At 38.9% G+C, this 27,271-nt stretch overlaps 1 protein-coding gene across 3 annotated transcripts in view; it reads left to right on the forward strand.

Moving 5' to 3' along the window:
• The window catches only part of EPB41L3 (erythrocyte membrane protein band 4.1 like 3), a 108,565-nt gene that overhangs the window by 57,710 nt on the left and 23,584 nt on the right, over positions 1-27,271 (forward strand). Inside the window, exons 5-13 of one of the 3 annotated variants that reach the window (XM_063130587.1) lie at positions 466-508; positions 6,050-6,125; positions 7,034-7,252; positions 7,502-7,589; positions 9,914-10,066; positions 12,061-12,158; positions 13,586-13,761; positions 18,756-18,976; positions 24,426-24,989. In XM_063130587.1, the coding sequence (XP_062986657.1) occupies positions 466-508; positions 6,050-6,125; positions 7,034-7,252; positions 7,502-7,589; positions 9,914-10,066; positions 12,061-12,158; positions 13,586-13,761; positions 18,756-18,976; positions 24,426-24,989 (1,638 nt within the window). The remainder of the gene's footprint in view (positions 1-465; positions 509-6,049; positions 6,126-7,033; positions 7,253-7,501; positions 7,590-9,913; positions 10,067-12,060; positions 12,159-13,585; positions 13,762-18,755; positions 18,977-24,425; positions 24,990-27,271) is intronic. The other 2 variants (XM_063130585.1, XM_063130586.1) reach the window with 2 other exon arrangements.

Genomic DNA, 27,271 nt, shown 5'->3' on the forward strand with positions numbered 1-27,271 from the left:
CTGTGCTGCATCAGAGATGTTACATAAAGGCTTCTTTCTACAGCTGCCATAATAATAATTAGTATATTTTAAGTGTAGAAAGTAAACCCAGCTTTTAAGATGTATCAGTATTATACCCATATTGTAGGTAGGGAGCTGAGGCTCTGGCAGACAAAATAGGAGCTTGCAAAATCTGAACTGGAGATTTCCCAGCTTTTTTAGCACATAGCTAGGACACCGGCTGTTACTGTTTACTTATTTTTAGAAAATAAGCAGACATTAGCATGATCCACTCAAAGTTAAACACGTTGGGCTCCCATTGTTTTTCAATTGGCATGTTAAGCTTATCTCCCTATAATGGATATCAGTGGAACTTAAAATGTTGGATTTGGGCTGGATCATTTTACTTGTTTCATTTATTTAATATGACTTTTAAAATGAAGTGTTTGTACATCTGTTTCAAATATTTAAAATACTTCTTTTCAGAATTGGTTGGATCCAGCCAAGGAAATTAAAAAGCAGATCCGAAGTAAGTTGTCATCATTCATTTATTAGACTGAACTGTACTTATTTAAGGGTAAAACACAATTTAGCTGAATACTTTAAAAAGGAGAGAGAGAGTTGGGTGCCATCAGCATATTGGTGGCACCAAACCCCCCAACTCTGGACAATCTCAGCAATTTCATGTACAATAGCATGGGGAATAAGATGGAATCCTGAGGGATACCACAGGCCAATGGCCATGATGTTGAACAGGAGTCCCCCAGAACCATCTTCTGAGATTACCCCTCCAAGAAATATCATAACTGCCATATAACAGTGTCTCTTAGGCCTTAGCTAGACCTACCTGTTATTGCGTGATGGAGGGGTGAAGATCTCGCAGTGTTTTTATCGCGAGATCCCCCTCTGTTTACACATGGCACACGACAGCCTCGGAAGGAAAGGCGTCAGGCCCGCCAATTTTGTTTTGTTTTGTTTTCTTAAAGGAGAAGATGCGCACAAGCACTCGTGCGCAAAAGGTAATTTTTTTTATAAAAAAAATTTCCATGCTTCCCCCACCCCACCCCCGATGGGCGCAGTGCTGCTGAGGAGCTCTGTGCTCCGTGAGTGGGTCCCGGCTCCTCGTGAGGAACCGGGACAAACCACGACACCCAGGTCAGCCCGAGACCACGGAAAAAATGGGCTCAAAGGGTAGGGCGAGATCCCAGGGCAAGGGGGGGATCATCCCTCCCTGATCCCAGGATCCTCTGTGCGTCATGTGAATGCACAGAGACGATCCCGGTGATCGCTCTTGGATTTTGCCCCATCTAGCTATGGCCCCAGTCTCATCTCAGACACACCTCAGAAAGATATCATAGCCGATGGCATTGAAAGCCGCCAAGAGATCCAGCAGAATCAACAGGGACACACTCTTTCTGTCCAGTTCTTTTGTAGATCATCCACCAAGGTGACTAAAGCAGTCTTGTCCCATAACCAGGCCTGAAGCAAAATTGAAATGGATATAGATAATTATTGTTAATGCTACATGCTAAGGATTCCAAGGCACAGATGTAGCTGTGTTTATGAAACTATAATGTCCATTATTGAAAGGGCTTATTCACACATTCATATTTTGAGTTGTAAAAACTGCATGGTACTGTCCATTATAATTCCAAACCTATACTTCCTTTCTGTAAAGTTTTACATGTCCAAAGCTGTTTTGGATATGCAAGATTCCTTGAATCTAGTGCTGTGGAACTAGTTGCATTATTATTTTAGATTCTGGCGAACATTGTTTCCAGTTGCTTAGGTACAAGTGTGCTTCTAGAGAATGCTAATGTAACTTGCAAAAATAACATCTTATCTTGTCATATTGGAACAGCTACCCTATTTGTGCATGCAACAGTTACCCAACTGATACATTTGTAGCACAAAAGACAGCACCCACACCTTATACATATTAATAAGCTTTTTTTTCCCTAGACATAGCAACATTGTAATGTAGGAAGAGACTACTTACATGTTAGGTTTTCAACTCTGCATTCTAAATTATCATTGGATACTTTTTCTTATTTCTTCCAATATAAAAATCTGTTGGTCAAAATGCATTATTAGTGAACAGAGCATGACATTTACAGAGATAGAGTTCCTTGTGCTTTAAAACGGTTCTTCTGAGCTGTTGCAAAAATTAGCAACTTAAACATCTGATTGTGACTATAGAAGAGGTCTAGATACCTGTTCAATTCTTCCTTGTGTTTTAAAAACTTATTTCCCCCTCCCCCCCCCCCACACACACACACACACACACACACACTTTGGCATCCACGTTCCTTATCAAGAAAATAAATATAATATTAAATATGGTGCCCCTACCCTGTCACCAATGCTTGACTTTTAAAAGTACCTGTGCACTACTTTTAGGTTCACAGAGTATCCTGAATAAATTAAGTATCAAGGCAGCCAAGTTGAAGATGAAGAGTGCTTTTTCAGGATTTATGGAATGTGCATACATGGAATGTGCTTTAGCAAACAGATGTCATTGTTCTTTCTCAATAACACTTCACAAATAAAATGTTTCAAATGGCCAAATGTATGTAAGCAATTATATTTTTGTAGCAAGCATTCTCCATCTGGGATTAAAATACAGTTTCTAGTTTTCAGTTGTTAATTAATAGTATGAGTAAAGTGTTGTGCTTAAATAATAAGAAATATTTAATAAAATATTCTAAATGCTTTTAAAATTATTGATTGATTGATTGATTGATTGCATTTTTAACCTGCCTTTTTTCCTCCAAGGAACCCAAGGCAGCGTACATAATCCTTCCCCTCTCTACTTTGTCCTCATAAATGTACATGTACATTGATGGTGTACATGTACATTGATGGTGCTATATAAATAAATAAATAATAATAATAATAATAATAATAATAATAATAACAACAACAACAACAACAACAACAACAACCCTGTGTGGTAGGTTGGGCTGAGAGTCTGTGACTGGCCCAAAATCACCCATTGGGTTTCCATGGCTGAGTGGGGACTAGAACCCAAATCTCCTGACTCTAGCACTCTAGCCACTACACCACAATTTCTGTAAAGAAAGATCTACTGTGAATAACAAAGTTTGTTCCAGATTGTCTCACCAGAGAAATAGGCACCACTGGTGGAACATACCTCCTGTGGCTGCACCTTCACCCCACATTTCCCAAATCTGTTCCAGAGTGTGTGTGCCCGGGGGGGGGGGGGGGGAAGTACTGTTATGTGAGTAGAACTTCACTCAAGTGATCATGGATAGAACCCATTGGCTCTAAACCTCTTATGAAAGTCTAAGCACATTAATTTTGATTGGACTAAGTTTGTATAATTGACCAAATGATTTCAGCTGTTCTACATTTTAAAAACTAGCATTGGGTCAAGAATATGTGTAGAATTTGTTATTGTATATACTATTATGCTACCCACATTTGAATTACACTTTTTATCCAATAGATCTGCTGTGAACAACTGTGACAACAAGCTTAATGCTGCTCTTGACCTTGGCAGGAAATGTAGTTGTAACTTGTAATAGATAAAAATTCAAATTTTAGTATTTCAGAAAATTTCTTTAGGAACTCAGTGCTATCAGTGATCACTGAAATTATTCCTGAGTAATAATTCAAGAATGCAAACCAGATACACATCCTTATTAGCACACGACTCCTTTGGGCCACTCCACCTTGAAATACACTCAATTATTCTTGCAGTCAAATGGAATCACTTACCATGGTATCTAATCAAACTTGGCTTAAAATGCATGTTCATTTGTCTCTGATGCTTTTTCCCAATATGAAGTAATGTGCTTAAATCCAAACTGCAAGGTTAGCTTATTTCTCAATTGCTTTCCTTAAACAAACTACTGATTCAGGAGTTTGTACATTAGAATTTAATTGTTAGGATCTCTCATCTGTTGCCTTTTATATAATTCTGGCTATACTGAACAAATTAAGAGCTGTGTTCAAGCAGAGGTATGTGTTAGTATGGACCAAGAAAGACAGTGAGTTTTGTTCATGGTAGAGATTTACCCATGCAGATAATATTCCTGACCCTAAAGAACAGAACCTGTAAGAAATTTATACACAATTTAAATGTACATCATACTGTCAAGATTAGCATGCCCCCTCTTCTATCAAGTACACCAAGGCTTTAGTAATAGAACATGACACACCTTCAACATGTATATTCATCACTACGTATTCAATTTACATAGTTTAAAATAGTATATTGCAACATGGGAAAGTGCTTAAAATGGAATTAAAAGGTCTACTTCATATAATTTCTACTAGTAAGAAGATAGATTGTCTCTGAATGAGCTATATTTCTTTTTTATTTCTGATATTTCTGCTCTGCCTTTCTATAAAAATAATCAAGGCAGCTTACAAATAATAAAATAACAAACAATAACATAATGATTAATTGGTTTAAAAACATATTTACAACAAAATTAAAAAGCAGCAACAATCAAATTCTTGTTTCAAGTGGTAACCAGTAAATGTCTGGTGCAATAAAATTGTCTTCACTGCTCATCGAAAAGCAAGCAGCAACGAGTATTTCAGATTCCAGGCACCACAACCAAAGAGGTTAAATTTCTAGTACCCGTCTGTCATATATCTGACAGCAGAGTGGGGGCACCTAGGGGCGCCTCAGGGGTAGGGTCAAATGAAGCGAGATTATTCTTGAAGATACTCTGGTTGCACATCACTGAGGGCTTCAAAAACAGCACCTTAAAGGATTGCTAGTAAAGGATTACTATAATATAATTCAGTCTACTGACTGCAGTTAGACCTTTAGCAGTTGAATTTTGAATCAATTGAAGCATCTGGACTATCTTCAAGGGGAGTCCCATTACGGTAATCTAACGTGGAAGTCATTAGAGCAAGAATGACTGACGTCAGGCCCAGCAAAGGGTACAGGTGGTATAGAAGATAAAGCTGGCAAATGGTACTATGAAAATGAAAATATTTATACCTCTTTGCCAGATGAAATATTCTTGTACCAAGACTCAACTGATATAAGAAACCAGATACTGTATTGTTTAATTTGAAAAAATTGGCTATTGAAGCAGGGTCAGTTCAATACTGGTCCTAAAGCTTTCAGGCCAGATTCTCAGTAATGACCTCTACATTATCTTTGAAATTTTGTTCAGGATAAAAGACAAAGCGCTTAAACTGAGGTAGCATTCCCAAAGGTGCTGCTGGATGTGTTATAGATACAACTGTGTGTGCTTCACTCAGGCCTTTGCTAGACCTACCTGAAAATCTGAGACGCAGGAGGGGAGAGCCCGTGATACAACTATCACAGGCTGTCGCCCCAGTCTACACGTCAGACGTGACAGGCTGAAGGAAAGCCCCGTCACGTCCGCCATTTTTTTTATCTTAAAGGGCCGGCTGCAGGGTGGGGGGAGCTGGGAAATTTAAAAATATATAATTTCCTCGCTCCCCCCACCCTGCCCCTGATGGGCGCAGCGCTCCTGGGAAGCGCTGTGGCCTGTGCGCAGCTTCTTCCAGCTACGCGCAAGTAACTGCACATAACTGGGGAAAGCAGTGGAACGGGCTACACCTTCCGCGGTCATGGGCTCAGCCCAGGACTGCGGAAAAAGCGGGCCCAAAGGGGTAGGCTATATCCTGGGGCCAGGCAGGGTTGATCCCTGCCTTAGCTTGGGATCCCCTGTGCGTCATCTGGTATCAGCCTGGGATATAGCCTGATCTAGCAAAGTCCTCTGTTACAGGTTGAGATGACTTTAAAACTCTTCTGTTTAGCTGTCAGTGCTCTTAACTCCATTTTTATTTGATTGTGTAAATCGTGTCTTATCCAAGAAAACAATCCTTTGTCTACAGAGTTTTATGGACATTTTGGTTAAGTGGCTATTTGCCAAAGGACAAATCTCTGCCTTGGAAAAGAGATATCACTGAAAGTAATGAGAGTTTACAATAAAAGAACTGAAGAAATAAACCTCAAATGCCAACTATGAAAGCAAAGAAAGTGGCCAGAAAGAGAGCGATATTATTGGACACAGTAAGCAGAGAATCCCAATAAGCATATCTTCTCTTGCAGGTGGTGCTTGGCATTTCTCATTTAATGTGAAATTCTACCCTCCTGATCCTGCCCAACTTTCTGAAGATATTACCAGGTATTTCAAACACCAGCACGTTTCCTAAGTTGTTCCTGAATAGTTGTTGATGGCAATAATGTTTGTTTCACCAATAAAAGTTAGGTGTTCACTAAAACCATGCTAATAGTAGGTGGTGGAAGGAAAGGGTAGAGGTTGAAATTCTGTCCTCTCCTGCCCACTCCTGGGCTCAAACTAAAGTTCATAATGGGCTTGTCTCCATGCCAGCCCAGCTTACCCTTGCTACCCATCTGTGTGGGTGTTGGGGAAGCCATGCAGCAGCAGAGGCCTCAACTTTAAGGAATCCATTGCCATGATAAAACCCTAAGAAGTGTAGTAATTCCTCCTGGCTCAAATGGATGCCTCCAAGCATGCTCCTTAGCCTCTATTGTTGCTAAGAGCCAGCCTAACTCGCTACTGTTTTCGCCCTCACCTCTTGCACAGTACATTTTGGGAAGGGATGCAAAATGGCTGTAGTGGAAGTCTGGTTGCAAAGCCCCTGGACTGGTCTTTCCAAACCCTCTTGGAGAGCTAGCTGAGGAGGCTTCACCAGTCGCTAGTGACTGCTGCATCAACATAATTATGAGCCTAAAAAGATGCTAAGGAAATGGTACATTGTTCACATTAATGGCAGAAGAGCTCCAATTGCATGCAAGGTTTCTGCACGAGTGCACATCCCTTCTTTAGATTATGGACAGGTGTTCAAGGTCCCAAATTAGGTGTTAATCTAAGTGCCCATGGAAGTAGTGGCTTTTTCTCCCTCCTGTGATAGGAAAGAGAGATTTCTTTCACCCCGCTTGTGAATTTCTAGAACGTGGATATTAATTATTATTCATTCATTTATTACATTTGGATCCCGTCCTTTCCTCCAAGGAGCCCGTTGTGTTTATGTGTGATGGGATGAATGGGTTCTGTTTAATCTTTTGCAGGTACTACCTCTGTTTACAGCTGAGAGATGACATTGTTTCTGGACGATTGCCATGTTCCTTCGTTACCCTTGCTCTATTGGGCTCCTACACAGTTCAGTCAGAGCTTGGAGATTATGATCCTGATGAATATGGAAGTGATTATGTTAGTGAATTTCGCTTTGCACCAAACCATACTAAAGAACTAGAAGATAAAGTAATAGAGCTTCATAAAAGTCACAGGTGAGAAAAGCAGGGGGGAAATGAATGTATGTAAATATGGCACTTTGGAAATCGAGGGTCATTCAAGAAAAAAGTATTGACTTTCCTAATTTTGTATTCAGAAAAAAATAAGATCAGTGATTATTTGAGTACATAATTGTGTATGTTTAGCTTAAAAGTAATTACAAGAAATACTGTTACCTCTCACATAAATATTTTCCGATAAGTAAGTATATTTTATGTATTTTTATCCACACTGATTATCTTTAGGGGAATGACACCTGCTGAGGCGGAGATGCATTTTTTGGAGAATGCCAAAAAATTGTCTATGTACGGAGTAGATCTTCACCATGCCAAGGTATAGAAGCCTAATTCAGGTTATGGGCCTAGATAGGCTGCCCATCATTTACTCTGGATTGACACATATGTTCTATTGATTTGTATTTCACACCAATGATTCTCCAGTTTACTAAATGCATTATGATATATTAATGATGATAAAATGTAAAAGGTGAAAGCACTTTTAACTGAAGTAGGACCAAATCTGAACTCTGTCATAAACAGGCCTATACTTAGCATGGAAGATTGAGTGTAAAAATCCCAGCATTGCAACAACTTGTAGTCTCCTTATAGTTCCGGAACTCAAACCCCCTTGTGTAAAACAGCTGCATAGAGGAAGGAAGAGAGGCAGAGCATCCACAGAACTGTTGGAGAGATTCTTGTACTTGTGCAAAGCTGTACCCAAAAATTACCAAAAGAAAAGGAAAGTATACGGCTGTGTAATTACTGCAGTGGCAAGTGAGGGAAGAGTTGTATGCCACTGTTCAATTTGCCTATCTTACGATTCCACTTCAGCAGTAGTGGCAGAAGTTTCAGTTCACATCATAGTAGCTTCAGCATGAATCCTTGACATAGATGCTTTCCCCCATATTCTAACTCCATAGCCTAATTCTGACCTGAATAATCATAATCATAATCATAATATACATTTATATACTGCTCCATAGCCGAAGCTCTCTGGGCGGTTTACAAAAATTCCTTAGCACTGCTACAAAGAACTGCTACAGTCATACTATCCAGTCATCCAATTGGGCTATTCAATTATGTTTTAATTGCTGAAGAAAGGAAAAAGAAATGTAATTCCTGAAGAAAGGAGATAACTGGAAAACAAGCCAATTCAGGCACTAATTCTTGATAACAAGTTACATATTTGTTGATATATAATGTTATATATTTTCACTTGCTATCAGATCTTCAATATGTTTCACCCTGATACAGGAGCTTCATAGGTATATAAACTCCCAGCACAAGAAAGGGTTTTGTTTTTCAGTTAAACACTGAGAAGAAGCTCTACGTGCACAATGGAGATGCCCCATGTTTTGAAGTCAGCAGGAAGCCCTTACTTGCTCAGGAGCTCTTTGTGTGTATCTGACTACATGTAAATTTTGTGATGGGATGTTTTTATTGAGACAGTCTAGTATCACACACACACACACACACACACACACACTTTTCTTGCCCTTAGCAAAATGAACAAAACACTAATACTATGAGGCATAAAAGCAGCCTTGAGAGTTTGTGGGTTGAGTGGCCTACACCTTTCTTTACTGGTTGAGCTATGAAAATCTTGTATGGTAGGGATAGGCAATGGATGTCCTGGACATTCTTATGGGCTTCTTATTTGATTCCCAGCGTAGACCTACATTCCAAATACCTCCCCCACTTCCTATTTTGTGTTGCACAAGCCTTCAAACAAGCAGGTGGGAGTGAGCCACAAAAGGGAAGACTCTGGTAGAGTGTACTTTAGTGTGGCTGTGGTGCCTTCCTATAATGTACCACAACAACTATGATTTCCCCTTAGGTACCTAAGACGGTCAATACCATTGGCTTGTGTGTTGTCTCATGCATTGGAATCACCAATTAGGACACATGAATGTAGAATTCTGGCCCTTCCTTGCCCTTCTCTCTTTCTGTTACTGTTCACACAAGAGTATGAGGAACAGATTATAAAGAGCCACTGGGCCAGAGCTGTTGTTATTAGCTTTCAGACTTTGCTTAATTCAGAATTATAGCCCTTGTTAAAAAATTAATAAGGGACCAATGTAGTATAACCTTAAGTGCTGAAAAGATTCATGGTCACCATAGTTAAAAATTTTAACATACTTCTCTCAGGCCTCACACTAGTGAACTCGACTACTGAAAAAAATAACAGGGGAGCGCTGCTACCAGAGACTACAACAAAATTCTTATTTACAAACCTATCCCCAAAAGATAGACAGGCAATGAACCCTTTCTTCCAAATAATTTAATAATTCCTATTTCTAAGGATTGTCAATAGCTCAGGAGATGGAGACCTTCGTTGCCGAAGTTAATAAATACAGCCACAGGCTAATTGAGCTTTGCATTCATCCATCTGATACTTTGAATGTGGTTTCAAGGAACAAAATAGACAAATTCTCCCCTTTGTTTAACTAACAGAGAATACTTCTGGAAAACTTCACTGGCTATTTTGATGTCTTATCTCTGTAAGTTTCAATGAAGCTAATTTTGTAAGTTTAAAAAAAGAAAACAGTTGATTTTAAATGTAAAAAATCAAATATCGCAGCTGTAAATACATAACATTGAAAAATGAAGTTCTTTAAAAAGAGACGTCATCCACTTTTTTTTTTACTTTTTTTTTAGGATTCTGAAGGAGTTGAAATCATGTTAGGTGTTTGTGCAAGTGGTCTTTTGATATACCGAGACAGACTCAGAATAAACAGGTTTGCTTGGCCTAAGGTTCTCAAAATTTCATACAAAAGGAATAACTTCTACATCAAAATCCGACCAGGGGAAGTAAGTTGACTTCAATGAATTAAATACCTTCAGTGTTTCTTGTTGTAAGCTGGACAATCCTGCTTGTCCAATTTCATATACCTGTAGAGTTGCACTTTAGAAAGTATAAAGTGTCTATTTACAAATCAGGCAAGATTTTTCAGCCTTGGAAATTTATTGAAATTTGACACCATTCATGCAATCAGCAACTTGGTCAGTGTTTTTCCTTTTTTAGGTGTAGGGGGCACAATCCAGATAAGGACTCTGGTGGAGGGGAGTAAATGAAGCCTTAGCCCTTTCTGTGGTCCTAACTGGAATCACCACCTCACAAGTTGAATTGTGGTAATGGAGCATGTGGTCCGTCTTATGAAGTACCTTTGTAAGCCATCTTGGGAGCTTTTTGGGGATAAATAAATAACAAATCCTGACCAAGAACACAATGGTTGGCCAATGGCTAAATCCCACTACCTTCTCAGGCCAGGGACCCAATCTGAAACTACCACTTCTTTACTTAATAGTGTTGGCAGTAAAGATACACATTCATATATGTATAGAAATAAGCTGACAGGCGTTAGTCAAACATCTCTTCTGAAATAGTTGTGATTTTATATGCTATTTTCTGTATGATCTCTTGATGTCTCAGATGTCTGACGTTTTGATAGGCTACTGTTGAATGATTGTCCTTTGAGGGTGTGCTTAGTGTAGTAGCAAATGGCCTCAAGCCACTGGACAGTAATAGCCATTAAAAAAATAAAGTTTCAAAATTCTCAGTTCAGCCTTTTTAACATGCACATCTGCATACAGAATCGGAGTTCTTCCATTTCCAAAAAACCTATGAAGTCTTGAGTCAGTAATTTGCAAAAAATAGTAAATCTGAAGTTCAGTAAGAAGCAAACAACAAATGTTCAGATGTGTAATGGCATCCTCAAGTGTAATAATTCAGTTCTTCCCTGGCCACTCTACTGAGACCCTTACAATTATCCTACTCCAGAGAACAAACAAGTTAACTACTGAGCAAGTGGCTAAATTCTTGAACCTGGTCATCCTCAACAGACCGCTTATGACTGGCCGATCATAATTTTTGTGGACATAATTTTACTGTTCCGTTTCTTAATGATTTTGTATCTTTCATTTTATAATATGTTTTAATATGTGTATATTCAATATGCTGTGGTCTGTTGACTGTAAATAAAAGTTTGATTGACTGTAGTCCAAGTGTGTAATAATTAATGGCTGAGTACATAATTAATGGTGAAATTCCGATTATCATTCCTAGCTTCATAAGCCATGATTCATGAAGCCAGGATGTGTCATCGTCTTGTACTCCTTCATCAGCCCTCCTCCTTTTATAAAGGAGGAGATCCTTGTTTGCATTATGATACATTTCTGTTTATGTCTAAACTGGGGGACTCTGGTTTAATGTTGGTTACCAATCCAGGAATAATAACCTATAATCTGATCCTTCTATTATGGCATTATAATTAATTATATAATATATCCCACCCCTGCCACTGCCTAAAAGAATGTTCTTACGTTCAACCCAAAGGCTAGTCTCTCACAAGGAACCAAATTAAAATTTAATGCACAGCCATTAATCTAAAATACCCTGGGTTATACCCAACATTACGCTAGTGGAAAAAGTACAAGAATTTACGTTGTTTTCTAGCAGTTGTGCCATCACTATCAGAACTACCCACACAAGCAACACCTAGCCTAATAAAGTCATAATGAGTCTTGCCTCGCACAAGTGGAATCAGAGTCTTGGATCTGATCCTTGTTCAAGAATGAAAACAGGTTTTCCATGAATGGTAGAAACTTTGAGCTAATGGAATGACACAATGCTGAGGGAAACCTGCTTCTGCTAGTTGACTTGCGTGTGCCTAAATCTGGATCCAACCCGATATGTTTTTACAAATGTGAATACAGCTATAGAAGATTATTATCTATAAACCTGTGTCATTAAATATTTGATATATCTGAACTAGAAATAAATGAGATGGTATTTTCTTTCCTAGTTTGAGCAGTTTGAAAGCACAATTGGGTTTAAATTACCAAATCATCGGGCTGCAAAGCGTCTATGGAAAGTATGTGTCGAACATCATACATTTTTCAGGTATATAATTGCTTTCTATAGGTTTATTTTAAAATATGACACATAGAAATAATAATTAATTTAAAGATATTTAAAAATAGGGCATATAGCATTCTCTTTAGTCTAAGAAGACATTATTATTCACAGATACGTTTATTAATATGTGAAATTTACTCTAAATGAAAAAAATTGGTATGATGCTGTTATTGAATAGTTGGTGTGTGCCATTTTTATATATGTAAACCTGTTGGAAAGATGTGTTGTAAATGTTGTGCTTAGTGATATCCATCGTAGTTGGCTGAGCTAAAAAATGTAAATGCAAATTTCTTTATCCCTTCCTAAATATTATTTTGGAGACAAGTCAATGGTGAGCATTACACATATTGGGAATTTCATTCCCTTTTCACAAAGAGAAAGAGAGATTATTACAAATGCTATTGTTATAGCTATCGCTGCTTTCCTTAAGTTGGAAAGAGAAGCGAAGACAGAAGGATGGTCAGGCAAGTAAAATGTTTTAGTTAGTTAGATGACAGGTAACTTAAGCATGGGCCAAAGGTTTTTAGCATTTGCAGTTAATGAAAAGGAATACATGACACTTACTTGAAAGTGAAGAAATAGGGCAAACCAAGGCCATAGCTAGACCTAAGGTTTATCCCAGGATCATCCTGGGTTCGTCCCTGCCTGAGCACTGGATGCCCTGTGTGGCACTTAGATGAACAGGTTTGACCCCAGGACAATCCTGGGATAAACCTTAGGTCTAGCTACGGTCCAAGATGATGGATTTGGGATACTAGGAGATAATGTTACCTTTGACAGATAACCTTAGTATTGAGGTTGTAGAAATCTAAGAGTTACTGTTTTTTAGAATATCAGGCTGGGAATCCCAATTCTACAATGATCCTGTTCAGGAGACACCTTAAACCATGGCTTTAACCACAGTGAATAAGGCTGTTTAAAGCCGTGGTTTAAAGTGTCTTCTGAACAGGGCCAATGAAGAATAAGTTCAGTAGCAAATTGTTTGTCATATCTTTTAATTCTATAGTAATATAGGGCTTAGGGAGATCAATTAGTCAATGTGGATGCACAGTATGAATCCTATACACAATCAAGCAAGGTCAGTGTCTCATTAAATTGTAGGGTGAGAGGGGGAAATACTTGTAAATGTTTTTTCTTTGATGTTGTGAATAACCAGCTGTTGGCACATGTTGTAACTGATATAATAATTGTTTGACAAAGGCTTTGAAGTATTCATCTGTTTCTAACATAGTATTCAGCCTCATTGAACTTAATGGACTTACTTCTGAGTAGACAAGCACAGGATTGTGGTGTGTCATAACCATACCTCTTCAACCCAAAGATGATCAAATATAGACTTAAAAGCACAGATTTTTCTTTCTAAAAACCTTGAAAAATAAACATGTATTTATCATATCTATTATGTGTGATAGGCTCTTGTTACCAGAGGCTCCTCCCAAAAAATTCCTTACATTGGGGTCCAAGTTTCGCTACAGCGGAAGAACGCAAGCCCAAACAAGGAGAGCTAGTGCACTGATCGACCGCCCTGCACCTTACTTTGAGCGTTCATCAAGCAAACGTTACACTATGTCTCGCAGCCTAGATGGGGGTAAGATAGTCTTGATGGTCTCTATTTACAGTATTGTCTCAATTTGTTTTTAAAGAAAGCAGCGTGTTAAAGAACAGATTTAAGCATCTTGTAATCTCATGTCCCTTGAGCTTCTGCCAGATGACACTTGTAAGTATATGCATGACATTTCATTCACTATAAGAGCCCTATTAAATAAATATTAACATTCTGCTTTTCTTGGCTTGTTCATGTGAAAGTACACAAAACTGAGGAACAATAATAAGTCAGTCACTCCCCATCTATCCCTTTTAGCCACTAGTCTTCTTCTGCTATTGACATTCTTGATTCCTTTCCTCATCTTTTCAGGGTGCTCCAACCAAAGATATCTTTGCACTCAATGGACTGGCTCTGGGTGATCAGAGAGAATTTTCTGTCTAGATCCCAAAACAGAAACTAGTATATGTTCATATTAGTAACCAATAGGAGGAAGGTGCAGTATTATTGTTTATCACAGCAATTGCCATCAGAGCTCTATATCTTTAGGTTGCAAATTGGTGTCAGTAAATTTCATGGTTTTCATGGAGGCATGTGCAGAAGTGGAGTCATTACCATATGATTTAACTAACTTAAGAGAAGAAAGTAATGGACAAATCTTTTTAGAAACGTTTTATCTTTCTTCCATGGAACTCAAGGCAGTGTATGTAGGTAGGGCATCAAGATGGTCTTCCCTCCAGGCACTGACCAGGCCCAGACCTGGTTTGCTTCAGAAAAATTGCTGGATCATGCTCTGGAACCAATAAGATATATATGATAACTAATTTTAAATTAAGCTATAGTTTTTCATTCTTTGTATACACTATACTTTTCCAAGATAATATTACTGACCCATTCCTGCCTCAGATTAGTTTATTACACAATAGCTTTTAAAATGTTTGGAGAATATTTTGCTAAGTTTCTCTTCCAAATCCTGCAACCTGTTTCTTTCAAGTTGCACTAACAGGTTTGCACTTGATAGGGCCGATTGTTCCTTGCTCATGTAGCTAACCAGACTTAAGAAAATATTTTCTTCAGGGCTTGTACAAATAGAGTTTTACAGAGTGATATTAGCTATATTTATTTGAAAACAACATTCACAACTGAACTGTGAGTAATCTTTGATTCTAATTTTCAACAGTTGCCCAGTTCCTGCCCTCACTTTGTAAATAAACGAATAAATTAGCTTTCCTTTTTTCTATGCTTTTTTTTAGGAATGTTCAGCCCTTTAAATCTAAGAGCGTCATCACACAGGGGAAAATGGCATTTGCTTACCATTGCTTCTCTATCCGCGTGTTTGACCCCCATTTACTTCCACTTTTGAAAGAGGAAATAAACAACTTGCACGTGACCCTTTCAGTGGGCTGTTTTGATCCCGCTGCTTCTCCCGCACACAGCAGGAGATAGTGGCAAGTTCCTTCTTTAAAAAAATAAGTCAGACTTACTGGGTTTTTTTTTGTCACATGAAGAAGACTAGAAAGGGCAGGAGGCAAACATCAGCATGAGAGGGTCCCGTGAAAATCCATGAGTGGCCAGTAACGAGTGTGCAATAAAATGCTTGTCTGATGCATAGAAATGTAAACTTGCCTAACCAGTTTTCACTACAATATAGTTTAACTGTAGACAGATAATTGGTATGAGATTGTCTTCTAAGACACTGTAATTCAGTTATACAGTATATACTTTTAGAATAAATATAGCTGGGGAAATTTCGTGAACATTGAGTAAAGCAGAAAATTGCTTTGGGGTCAGTGAAAATATCTATGATCCAAATAAATTTGTGAAAATCCCTGTTGCTCCTTGCTGAAGCTGTTAACATGGGTGCTTATCACTCATTAATGTTGATCTCTTGAGTACTAATATGCTTCTTTCTGGTTACCAAGCAACACATGACCTTACTGCTAAGCATGCATCTCAGAGTACAGATTGTTTTCAACATTATTTTTCTCTTGATTAATTTGTAATAAGCAAGTCCCTTTTTAGAAAATGTTTTCATGTGAAGAGTTGTGAAATAAATACATTTTTGCAGCATGGTTAGCTAGATGGTTAGTCAATATAGATCTTCACGTTTTTGCAATGTGCTAGTTACCCACTGTTAACAGTCTTAGCCTGCAGCTACCTGGAAGTAAGCTCACTGAAGACAATGAGATTTATTTCTGAGTGGACATATATAAGATTTCACTGTGAAGTACCTTTAGCCACACTTTGGAAGTAGACTTACACTTAAGTGATAAATGTGGCAGTTTGTCCTCTTAGTACAATAAGCAAATATCAAATTGTCCTAATCAGGCGAGATATTGTCTTGTATGAGGTTGCATCATGGCTTATTAGGCTGTTGTTCCTTTGGGTAGAACATTAACTACTTTTTTTAAAGACGGGGAGGGTAAAATAAGTGATTTGAGGTTAACTAAGATAAGGGAAAGGTAGTCCAACACAATTTGAAAGTATTCTTATGTGAATTTGATGAGCACATATCTCTTCAGTCACAGATAATGTTCATGAAGCCTAAGAAGTTTGAAACTATTGAAGCCTTTTCCTTAGAATTTGTTGGGGCAACATAATTATAGTTACGTGAATTTGCAGAATCATTGAACTAAGCATATAAAAAGCCGGAGCATGCCATTGTTTTTGTTTTTTAAAATGGTGGTTTAATATTAATAACAGTAGGTTTATGCTACAACCTTTATCGTTCATGCCCTGATAGCTATGAGCAAGTTTATTCAAATAAGCATTGGTTTTGGAACTACTCGTGTGCAAAAATACTAATGAACCCAATGACATCAGTGTATATCTGGCTTATATTTATTTTCATTTGTATCCTGTTCTTCCTCCAAGCATCTCAGAATGGAGGCCTCTCCTACAACAACCTTGTGAGGTAGTTAGGCTGAGAAATAGTGACTTGCCCAAGACCACCCAGGGAGATTAATAGTACAATAGAGATCTGAACTTGGGTTTTCTGGATTCAAACCAAACTTAGTCTAGCTGCTATGCTTCACTCTTACATAGACACATGAATAGTCCCGCATTCAGTATTCTGTTTAGGCAAAATACTTGCTGGAAGAATGATGCATATAATTATTACTCCTTTCAAAGTTCTCAGTTGATGTGCATGTGCTTGTTAGAAATTAAAAAGTGGCCTGTAGTACAGTGCAGCCAGAGGCAAGATTTTATTTCATTTTTATTTGAAAAAAAATTAAGCTGCCCTTCAGTAAACTAGCAGGATTGTGTACAAGAGAATAATTTTTAGAAATCAGTATAAAATAGTAGTAAACTAAACAATGCAGAATCAAAGCATAGTAGGAAAATTCAGCAAACCATAGTTTTGGATTGCTTCTTGTACAAATCCAAAGGAGGTTCACTGATTCATTGGAATGAAAGATTAAAGCATTGGAGATCTCAATATGTTAAAACAACAACAAACACCTTACAGAATCAACTGTTGTACCATTGATGAGAAAACTAGATGTAACATCATTCACATCATTAGCCCTTTTGTGATTTGATTTAAATAAACCGGTGTGAGGGAAGGCTGAGACAAATTCAGACTGTGGCATGAGGACAGAGGACTTTGCCCTTATGGAAGTCAGCTATTTTCAATCAGAAGAAAGCTTCCACTGGCACCAAAATCTGAAAATCTGACCAGGGCTGCAGTGGGGTCGAGGGGTTAAAGCCCCCTCCCCGATGCCATGATCATGATCTGGCACCTCTCCCTCCCCAATGTGCTATTTATTTATTATTATTATTTTAAAAAATGCATAGAGTGAAGAAATGTGGTGTATGCGGAGGAAAAAGAATGTGACATACACACAATTATTATTTAGACTCACTTATGGACATTGCTTGTGTTACTAATTGTGTGGTTGTTGAACTATGGAATTCACTGCCACGAGATGTAGTGATGGCTACCAACATGGATGGCTTTAAAGGGGGATTAGACAGATTTATGGAGGCTAAGGCCATGGCTAGACCAGGCCTATATCCCAGGATTGTCCCAGGATCATCCCTGTGCATCCAAATGACACACACGGGATCCCGGGAGCAGGCAGGGATGACCCCTCCATTTGCCTGGGATAATCCTTAGGTCTAGCTAAGTCCTAAGACTACCAATGGCATGTTGACTATATATTTTTCTTCCAGTATCAGGGCAGTATGCCTCTGGATGCCAGTTGCTGGAAACATGAGCAGAAGATGCTAACTACATTAATGTCCTGGTTGTGGGCTTCCTACTGGGGCAACTGGCTGGCCACTTTCTGAAGAGAATGCTGGCCTAAAGAGGCCTTTGGTCTGATCCAGAACATCTCTTCTCATGTTCTTATATGTTTCCACAGATGTGTATGAACACCTGTGGAATTGTTGCTGATTCTACAAAGTGTTTTTCCCCCCTTTACATAGTTTTATAAAGTTTTATTTTTCCTTTCCAATGAATCTGTATTGGATCTGTATTGGTTTTTAGGTTCATAGTTTATCCTGCTTTTGGGTTTTGTTTTGTTTGCATTGCATCTGGTTACTTATGAAAATGATTAAAACAAACTTTTATTGCTGTCGTACACATTATCATTTACATTTTCTTATAGGTGGAATATTGCAATGTGCTTATATCATTTCAATATTTTGATGCCGAGCATTCTAGTAGCTTACATTATAAAAGTATTCTGAATAGTGTTATGGAGCATCTGCATGTGTGTGGATATAAGTTATTAATATGATGTGTGTATCTGCATATACACATTTATATATTAATTTAATACTTTTGCAAATTTACTTAGAATTTATACATGTTTCTGCATGTTTCTGAAACATGAACATTTTCATCTCTGGCAAGTTGATTTAGGCTGCAATTCTATCCTCATTCACCTGGGAGTAAGTCCTGTTGAACTCAGTGGGACTTACTTCTGAGTAGACATGCATAGGATTGCGCTGTTAACCCACAAACTATTCTTATTTAGCTTTACAGAGCAATTTATTTCAGAATCTACTCTTCAAATTATATTTGCTTTTAGCATCAGTGAATGAAAACCATGAAATGTACATGAAGGATTCTATGTCTGCTGCAGAGGTTGGTACTGGCCAGTATGCCACGACCAAGGGCATCTCTCAAACCAACTTGATAACCACTGTGACTCCGGAGAAAAAGGCAGAAGAAGAGAAGGACGAAGAACAGATTAAAAAAAAGAAAGCAGAGGAAGTCACCCCAGTCTCAGCAATACGGCATGATACAAAGGTATAGTTTTCAAGTTTTCAGATTATTTTGTTTAATGGAACTGCATCCTTCAATTTCAATTTCAAAATACATATTGCATAGTTCCATATTTGTTTTTGTTTTTTGTTTTAAATTCTATTTTAGGTAACAGTTATTTCAATTTTCAATAGTTTTATCCCAGTTTACCATATCAGTGAAAATTTTGGAGATTAATTAGAAGCTTGCTATTGGTTCCTCAATTAGAGGGTCAGAAATGACAGAAGAGTTTCTCTGAAAGTCAGTTTGATAGATAACTAACTGACCTCTTCTAACACAGAAGCCTTATACAGGTGTTTACCTGCACACAGGTGGAGCTAAAATGGGGAGAGAACACAGATGCACACATAAGCCCTGCCCCAATATCCCCCACACTCAGCTGCCTTCTAGATATTTGCATGTTCGGCACAAAAATTTTCTAAAGGGTTTTGTATGTGTATTTGGCTGAAAGTGATTACAGAGCTCCCATAAGAGTACAGCCAAACCTGGTTACAGAACCCTTTGCATTTCTTGGTGCTGAATGCATGACGATCTAGAAAGCAACTGGGCATGTGGAGATATTGGGGATGGGGCTTACATTCATGCCCATGTGCTTTCCCAACTCAACTGTTGTATACCTAGTATTTAAGAAAATGCACTTTTTTCTCTCCAAAAAGGAGTCACTCAGAGCAATTCAGAATATATCAAAAGCATAAAGGTAGTAATTGAAAACATTTACAACAAGCTAAAAGTAGCATCAAAGACTAAGTCATAAACAACCAAAACTAACAATCAGTAAATAAAATTAAGCAACAGGAGAATGAAATGCTTTTTTAAAGGATCTTCAGTTACTAAGAAAAACATAAAGAGGAAGATGGCCTAATTTCTTGGGGTAGGGAGTTCCACATAGAGTGTGCCATCACTGAGAAACCCACTTGCATATTGCCTCCAGCCATACCTCTGAAAGCAACAGTAGAAGAAGAGGTGGGCTGATCTTAAAGGATGGAAAGCTGCACATTAGAGAAGATGGTCTTTAAGCTAGCTAGGTCCCAAGTCATTTAGGGCTTGAATCATACTCAGAAATTAGTATAATTCAGCACGTTGAATTAAACTAAAAATGAAGTAAGTTGCACACTCAGATCATGTGTGGCTATGGTTTCTGCCCCATATGCAACAAGTATGGTCTAAAAGGCACCTCACAGTTTTCTGCACTGCACAAGGTTCCTTGTCCAACAAATCAATGTAGCTGGGATTCCCCATGGATTGGAAATTTGAGAACGATTGGACTATATTACTATAGTAAATGAACTGGGATTTTAGTGGTCCTTCAGAACAATATGAAAATGGAATGGAAATGATAAAGAGTATTCAAGAAGCAAGCACTGTATAAACTTCATGCTTTAAGGCCTGTTTTGTTACTTATATGTACAATAAATATCCTCACTAATACATGCTGACATCTGAATTTAACCACAAACAAATTTTTGTCTGAGTGTAGTCCATACCCTGATCAAGACAATCTATTAGTAGGAAAATGGTTAGAAGAGAGCTGGAGGCTGCAACTCTATACCTGGAAGCAAACCCTATTGAGCTCAATGGGACTTACTTCTGAATAGACATGTATAGGATTGCATTGTAAATATATGAAAATACTGTATCAAATTGGCTATCATAGAATTTGTCCTTGTGTGTCCTAAATAACTTAGCATACTAGTCTAACTCCCTGCCCATTTAATCATCCTTTATTTGATTAGTAATTTTGTTTAACATTTCGTTTGCAACCTAAGAAAATGTCAGGTTAGTGAATAACGTGGAGAATAATCCAATGGAAAGTTTTTCTGTCCAGGCTCCATTGGTAGGACATGACGGAGATTATGTAAAATTATGAATGGTGCAGGAAGCTTAGTGCCTCTTAAAATGATTGCTCAGATTTGAAAAGGAATGACCACAGCTGTTACACTGTTTTGAGCCTCCGAAGGCCGTTGTTGGAGATTCCGTGGACTTCGACTTGATCCAGCAAACCACTGCTGAACTTACCTTCTATTTCACTAGAAGAAACTGTCCCACTAAAGGGTAGAAACCTAACAAGTTTGTATCTCTGATTCTCTGACTTCAACACAATATACCAGACGTGTTCATTTGGCAAAGACGCTCCTTTCTTGTTTTGCAGTGATTTCAAATGTGAACATTCCAGCCCAGGACCTTCATTATCCATATTGAGCAGAACTTTTCTAAACCTTTTGCAAAAATATTTGGAACTAGCCTGATTACTAGGCAAACATGAGGGGAGGAGTGAGGCCTAAATCTTTATATGCAAAAAATAGATTTTGAGTGGTAAAGCAGCAGTTTCTGCAGCCAAAACTCTCCCCACGGCCTGAGTTCGATCCCAGCGGAAGCTGGTTTCAGGCAGCCGGCTTGGATCGACTCAGCCTTCCATCCTCCCGAGGTCGGTAAAATGAGTACCCAGCTAGCTGGGGGAAAGGTAATAACGGCCGGGGAAGGCAATGGCAAACCACCCCGCTATAAGGCCTGCCAAGAAAACGTCAACAAAAGCTGGCATCCCTCCAAGAGTCAGTAATGACTCCGTGCTTGCACGAGAGGTTCCTTTCCTTTCCTTTCAGCTGGTTTAGTTGTCTTTTGGGTGGCGTCTCTTATTTCAGTAAATACAAATTAAATTTGCTTGTTTAAATAAGCTTTGGTCTACTTAATAATATTATTCTTACCTTACATACAAAAAAATCTGTGTAAAATTATTGTAATCCATTAATGGTGGCATAAGTATAGTTTTCTGCTTTGGGTGCATGGATGGGGCAGCCAATACACACAGCAGCTACCTAAATGGTGTGTCTGCAGTGGGTGGGGGGAACTAACGTTTTTCTTTATATATTACAATATATGCCATTTTTTCTATACTATATTGAAAAAGTAACATGAAGGACTGTGTCCATAATCCAGTGCAGACTTGTGTACTTAACATTGATTGCAATGGGCTTAAGTACACATACATCTGTGTGGGACGTAGAAAGTCTAGAGAATTGTCATTGCAATCAATTTATATGAATATTTATAAACTCCAGTACAGTTTAAAAGAATGGTGATTCTTTTGGGATTTTGGCCTTGACATTCTCAGAAATTAAAAGCAGGGCCAGGGCATGCAACAGCTGTATTAAGGTTTGCTGCAGAATCCTGAAGCAACCTAAAGTCTCCCTTAGATATACATTGAATTGTTGAAAGGTTCTAGACTGTTCCAAAGCTATGTCAAAGGTATTATGACTCTAGATACATATCTGTAATTAGTAGATGCCCACTAAGAACTAATGACTGAGCTAATACTTTTATTTATTTAAAATCAATTTACCCACTTTTCGATATTTATTTCCCAGTGTGCTTAAAACATATCTAAAATCTGATAGCAGTAGATTCATTAAATTAATTAATAAAAATAACCCAGTATTTGAAAACAGCAGCAGAAACTTCAGATGTCATTTAAAAACAATAAAACTGTTGGAAAACATTAAAAGAACAAAAACATTTTTACCCAATGCCCAAAAGTTATCGAATGAGGCATCAAGTGAGTTTACATATTATCCCTCACCTCAAAATGTAGGACTTCAAGAGTCGGGTCTCCAGTGATGATCTCAGTGGCTGAGCAAGTTCATATGGGAGTAGAGAGTTCTTTAAATTCCCTAGTCCTAGAGCTAAGACCAGCACTTTCAATTGTTCTTGGGGGGGGGGGGGAATCTGGTAGTTAATGAAGATCTTTAAATAGATATTAAAAATCTACTGTGTGCTCATTTCTAGATGGCTGAGCTAATTGTTTCTCAACCATGTTCTGAACTGATTGAAGTTTTCAAACAGTGTTCCAATAGCGCTACACATAAACATTATTCTAGTCTAACCTCGACATTATCAGAGAATGGATAATAGCAGCCAGATCATGCTTTCTCAAGAGGAAACCATTTTAGACCAATTTAAACCAACTTCTGGCATGCATTTTATGTGAAATTCTTCAGAGGTGATTTGTACTCAATCAAAAGTACTAAAGGCTTTATTACCTAATATGATTTCCCACTAACTTACCTGGATAAGGAATGCAGGAGCTGCTGAGACAGAATTGTTAAGCATTTCAAAATTACAATTATTCAAGAACCTCTTGAAATATACAGGCAAAACATTACCAGATTTCCTTAGAAGCTGTTCTTCATTACTTCGTTCTATTCCCATGGGGTAACATTTTGTACTTCTCATGTGTAAATTCTTTATAACAAGTGGGACCTGCACTCTTTATAACAAGGGTTATAAAGGGTTCTAGCCAGCTATGCCCTCTTTCATTTGTTCTCACCCACCCCAGTTTCATTTTTCCCCAACAGACTTCTGTAGCCACTGCTAACGCTCAGTCCTCATTGGGCTGCTTTCTGGAACTTTTGTCTCCTTAGTTATTTTCCCCTAAACTATTTTTGTACTTCTGGACACCTTGGGATTTCTCAGGGGCCTTGTCTTGGCTACAGCTGAGTTTACCATTAGAAGAAGTGATATGGACAATTTTCATGACAGTAGTATGCCCCGTAGATACATGTGACAGAAACTCTCCTTGACACCGAGAGTGAATCCTCTGAGTATTTTTCTAGATTACAAACATACATCATTTTATATCATTTTAACTGTCATAGGTTCCTCAGAGAATCCTGAGTGGTGAAATCTTTACTTCCTCCTGGGAAAAGGTTTAAGAGGATCAGGAATATGCTTCCACCTTCCTTCTCATACTGCAGTTCCCTCTTCTATTTTCTGTTTTCTTCTAAACATAGTTCACAGTGATTACCAAATTAGATTATGATGATGCTAACCTCCAAATCATGGTTAGACATATTTGCAAACTAGCCATAACTTGCTCAACTGGAGTGTCATGGCAAAGTGTCCTGGTTTGCACCAAAAGTTAAACAAGCCAACCTGGTTTGTTTAAGCCTTAGCACATGGAAAGTGTGATTTGCCTAAATACCTGCCCTAGCGGGGTTTGTCATGTTATCCAAACCCAGTTGACATGGCTTGTTGGAGAGGCAAAAACCCCTCAAATAACTCATAGCCTATTGTTTGGTTATATGGAGAATCATCTGAATTGAACCCTTGTGTTTAGGAGTTTACATTATGAACCAAATGTAGAGGTTGGGGCTTTCATGGAATCTGCATATTTGGACATTTTAAAACATAAGATGTCTAATAGTATATCTTAACAGACAGGTTGACCTTCAAATTTGCTTTATTGAGCTGCTCTCCTTCATTTGGATAGTTATGGCATGCAGCATGGGAATTAGTATAATTTTAATCCAGTGAATAAATTTGGTTTTTTTTAATATTGTATAATTAACTTTTTATATACAGAGGAAATTAACTAATTGCAATTTTCTTTTTGTCCTTTTGCTCTTGCACTTTGTTTGCTGCTCTTTCTTCTCTTCTTTAGCCACCTTTGCTTGGCACTGATTCATTACATTCCTCACCATCATCACAATCTGGTCCCTTTGCATCTTCAACAAAGCTCCGTAGGAGATGTAAGGAGGTTGCTAAAAAATCGTTAGATTCTGAGTCATCCCAAAATGCTATTCAAAAGCACAGTGAGGCTAACTTGGATTCTGATAGACAAGGAAGAGTTTGCTCAGTTGAACAAGATATGTCATATAGCTATACACAAAAAGCTGGTAAAGGTGGAACATTGTTTTCCTTCTCCTTACAACTTCCGGAATCGTTCCCCACTCTCCTGGATGATGATGGCTACTTATCCTTTCCTAACCTCTCTGAAACCAACTTCCTGCCAGAAAGTGTGCAGCATTTCCTTCCCATTCGCTCACCATCCCTTGTGCCTTGTTTCCTTTTTATCTTTTTCTTTTTGCTTTCTGCCTCTTTCTCAGTGCCCTATGCTCTCACTCTTTCCTTTCCTCTGGCTATGTGCCTCTGCTACCTGGAGCCCAAGGCGGCCTCCTTGAGTGCTTCACTTGACAATGACCTGAGTGACAGTTCAGAGGAAGAGGTGTGTACCTCAGCACAGAACACATTTTTTGTGTGTTCATTGCTTCAGTCCTAAACAGTGTTAGAATGCTGCAATAGTGGTCCCACTTTCAGAACCTCATTTCTGTCTGTGCTGATATGTTCAGAATTTTAATTTTTGTTGTGTTGGGAGTGTAGCTGAAGCCCCAGGGCTAGGCACAATGGTGTGTATGAAGTAGAGATCTTCGCAGATTGCCACAGATCCATTTAAAACAGCGTATTTAAAACCTAAGAGCTTCTAACTGGTTGTATCTTTTTAACTGTACTACCAAAATTGTTCTACTAGTTTTAGTTGCCTCGTAAGAGCAAATATTTACATTCAGTTTTTAAAAGTAAAATAAAATACAGTATTATATTCCAATTATAGATTTTGTAGCAGTTAAAAATTAAAATGAGATTCAGAATTATTTTAGCGGGCTTTTTTATCTTTGTGAGAGACTGAGCCAATGGCTGCATTCAGACAGCACAATAGTAATGGTGGGGTAATAATCAACTTGACAGTTGTTTTTCTAGGGCTACTCCCCACACAACACGATAATAATCAACCATGTATGGATTAGGATCAGCATCAAGTTGACTATTAGTCCACGCTAAGTTGACTCACTCATTCTCCCCCATTTCTCCCCCCCTCAGTCCTCCCACTAGTATCCCATCATCCATTGCTGCTGAAAATCTATCCTGCCAGCTGGACTAAAGCAGCAGCCACCGCTTTGACCGTTCTTGCCTTGAGACTCTGCAGCTAACAAAATAACGAATGGTGGACGAGGAAATAACCAATAGTGCCCTCCACACAACACAATAACCAATGGTGGTTCAAATAGCCAACTCTGCATAGCATTGGTTATTTGCCTTGGTTATTTTGGCCAAATAACCAACCATTTGTTATAAAACTCCCTCCACACAACACAATAAGCCGTGGTGGGTTAAGTAACCAAACATCGACTATTTTTAAACCACTGTTGTTTATCATGTTGTCTGAACCCAGTCAAAAACCCAGTGTCAATAAAATATATCTATTCTTTGATGTTTTTGTTTAAATGTGTCGGTATTAGAACTTGTTTACTGCAAATGCAAATGATATTTCATTAAATAGTCGCTCTGACTAACAGTCAAGGAAACTACCAGTTCTCTCAAGGTACTATGTACTATGCTGCATTTACTGCCAAAATGAGTGCTTCCTATATTTATTTTGAGCATTTTAATATAATGCCCATTGTTATAGTGAAGAGCACTTTTCAGTACATTTAGAAAGGAAGTACACTAGACTGGCAATAAATTATCCACAAGGTTATTGTTGTTTTCCTAAGACGTTACAGTTCAAAGGAAAGAATTTCCTGGGCATGGATCTGTTCAATTTTTTCACCAGCATAAAATCTGAAACAGAATTTGCAATTTAAGCTAACTTGTAAATTACAATGAATAGTGATAGCTGTATTGATGTACTGTATTCTCTAAGCAAAATGCAACTATACTTAGGTAAATCAGGCTGCAATCCACATTCCCAATTTCCTATTTGTGACATTAGGGGCCTTGCTAGATGATGCCGGATAAGCCGGCAGGGAGGCGGGGTGACGGCGTGCTAACTTTAGCGCGCACCGCCCCACCTCCTAGACGCACGACTTGCAGGGACTATGGAAGCCCTGCAGCATCGGCCATTTTTTTGTTGTTGTTGTTAAAGGGGCCACGTGCACCCCGAAGACTCCGGACAAGTTAAGCGGGTTTTTTTTACTTAAGCCCCCCATCCTCTCCTGATCCCCTCCCATGCCTCTTGCCCACTCTTTCTCCGTCCCGTCCCCGATCTGTGCCACCCTCGGCCCTCCCGTGTCTGTGCCGCCCTCCGTCCTGTCCCCGATCTGTGCCACCCTCGGCCCTCCCTCCTGTGTCTGTGCCGCCCTCCGTCCCGTCCCCGATCTGTGCCACCCTCGGCCCTCCCTCCCGTGTCTGTGCCTCCCTCCGTCCCGTCCCCGATCTGTGCCACCCACGGCCCTCCCTCCCGTGTCTGTGCCACCTTCCGTCCCGTCCCCGATCTGTGCCACCCTCGGCCCTCCCTCCCATGTCTGTGCCACCTTTCGCCCTCCGTCCCGTCCCCGATCTGTGCCACCCTCCCCCTCTCCTGCCGGTCCGGCCTCCCCCCCCCGGGATCCCCCCCAGCCCGATGGGCACAGCGCTCATATGAGCACTGTGCCCAGTTCGTGGCTTTTCCCGGCTACTTGCGAGGAAGCAAGTAGCCGCAAAAAGCTACGGACCTTGCTAGACGTTCCGCAG

This window comes from Elgaria multicarinata, chromosome 7 (assembly GCF_023053635.1).
Source record: "Elgaria multicarinata webbii isolate HBS135686 ecotype San Diego chromosome 7, rElgMul1.1.pri, whole genome shotgun sequence".
NCBI lineage: Eukaryota > Metazoa > Chordata > Lepidosauria > Squamata > Anguidae > Elgaria > Elgaria multicarinata.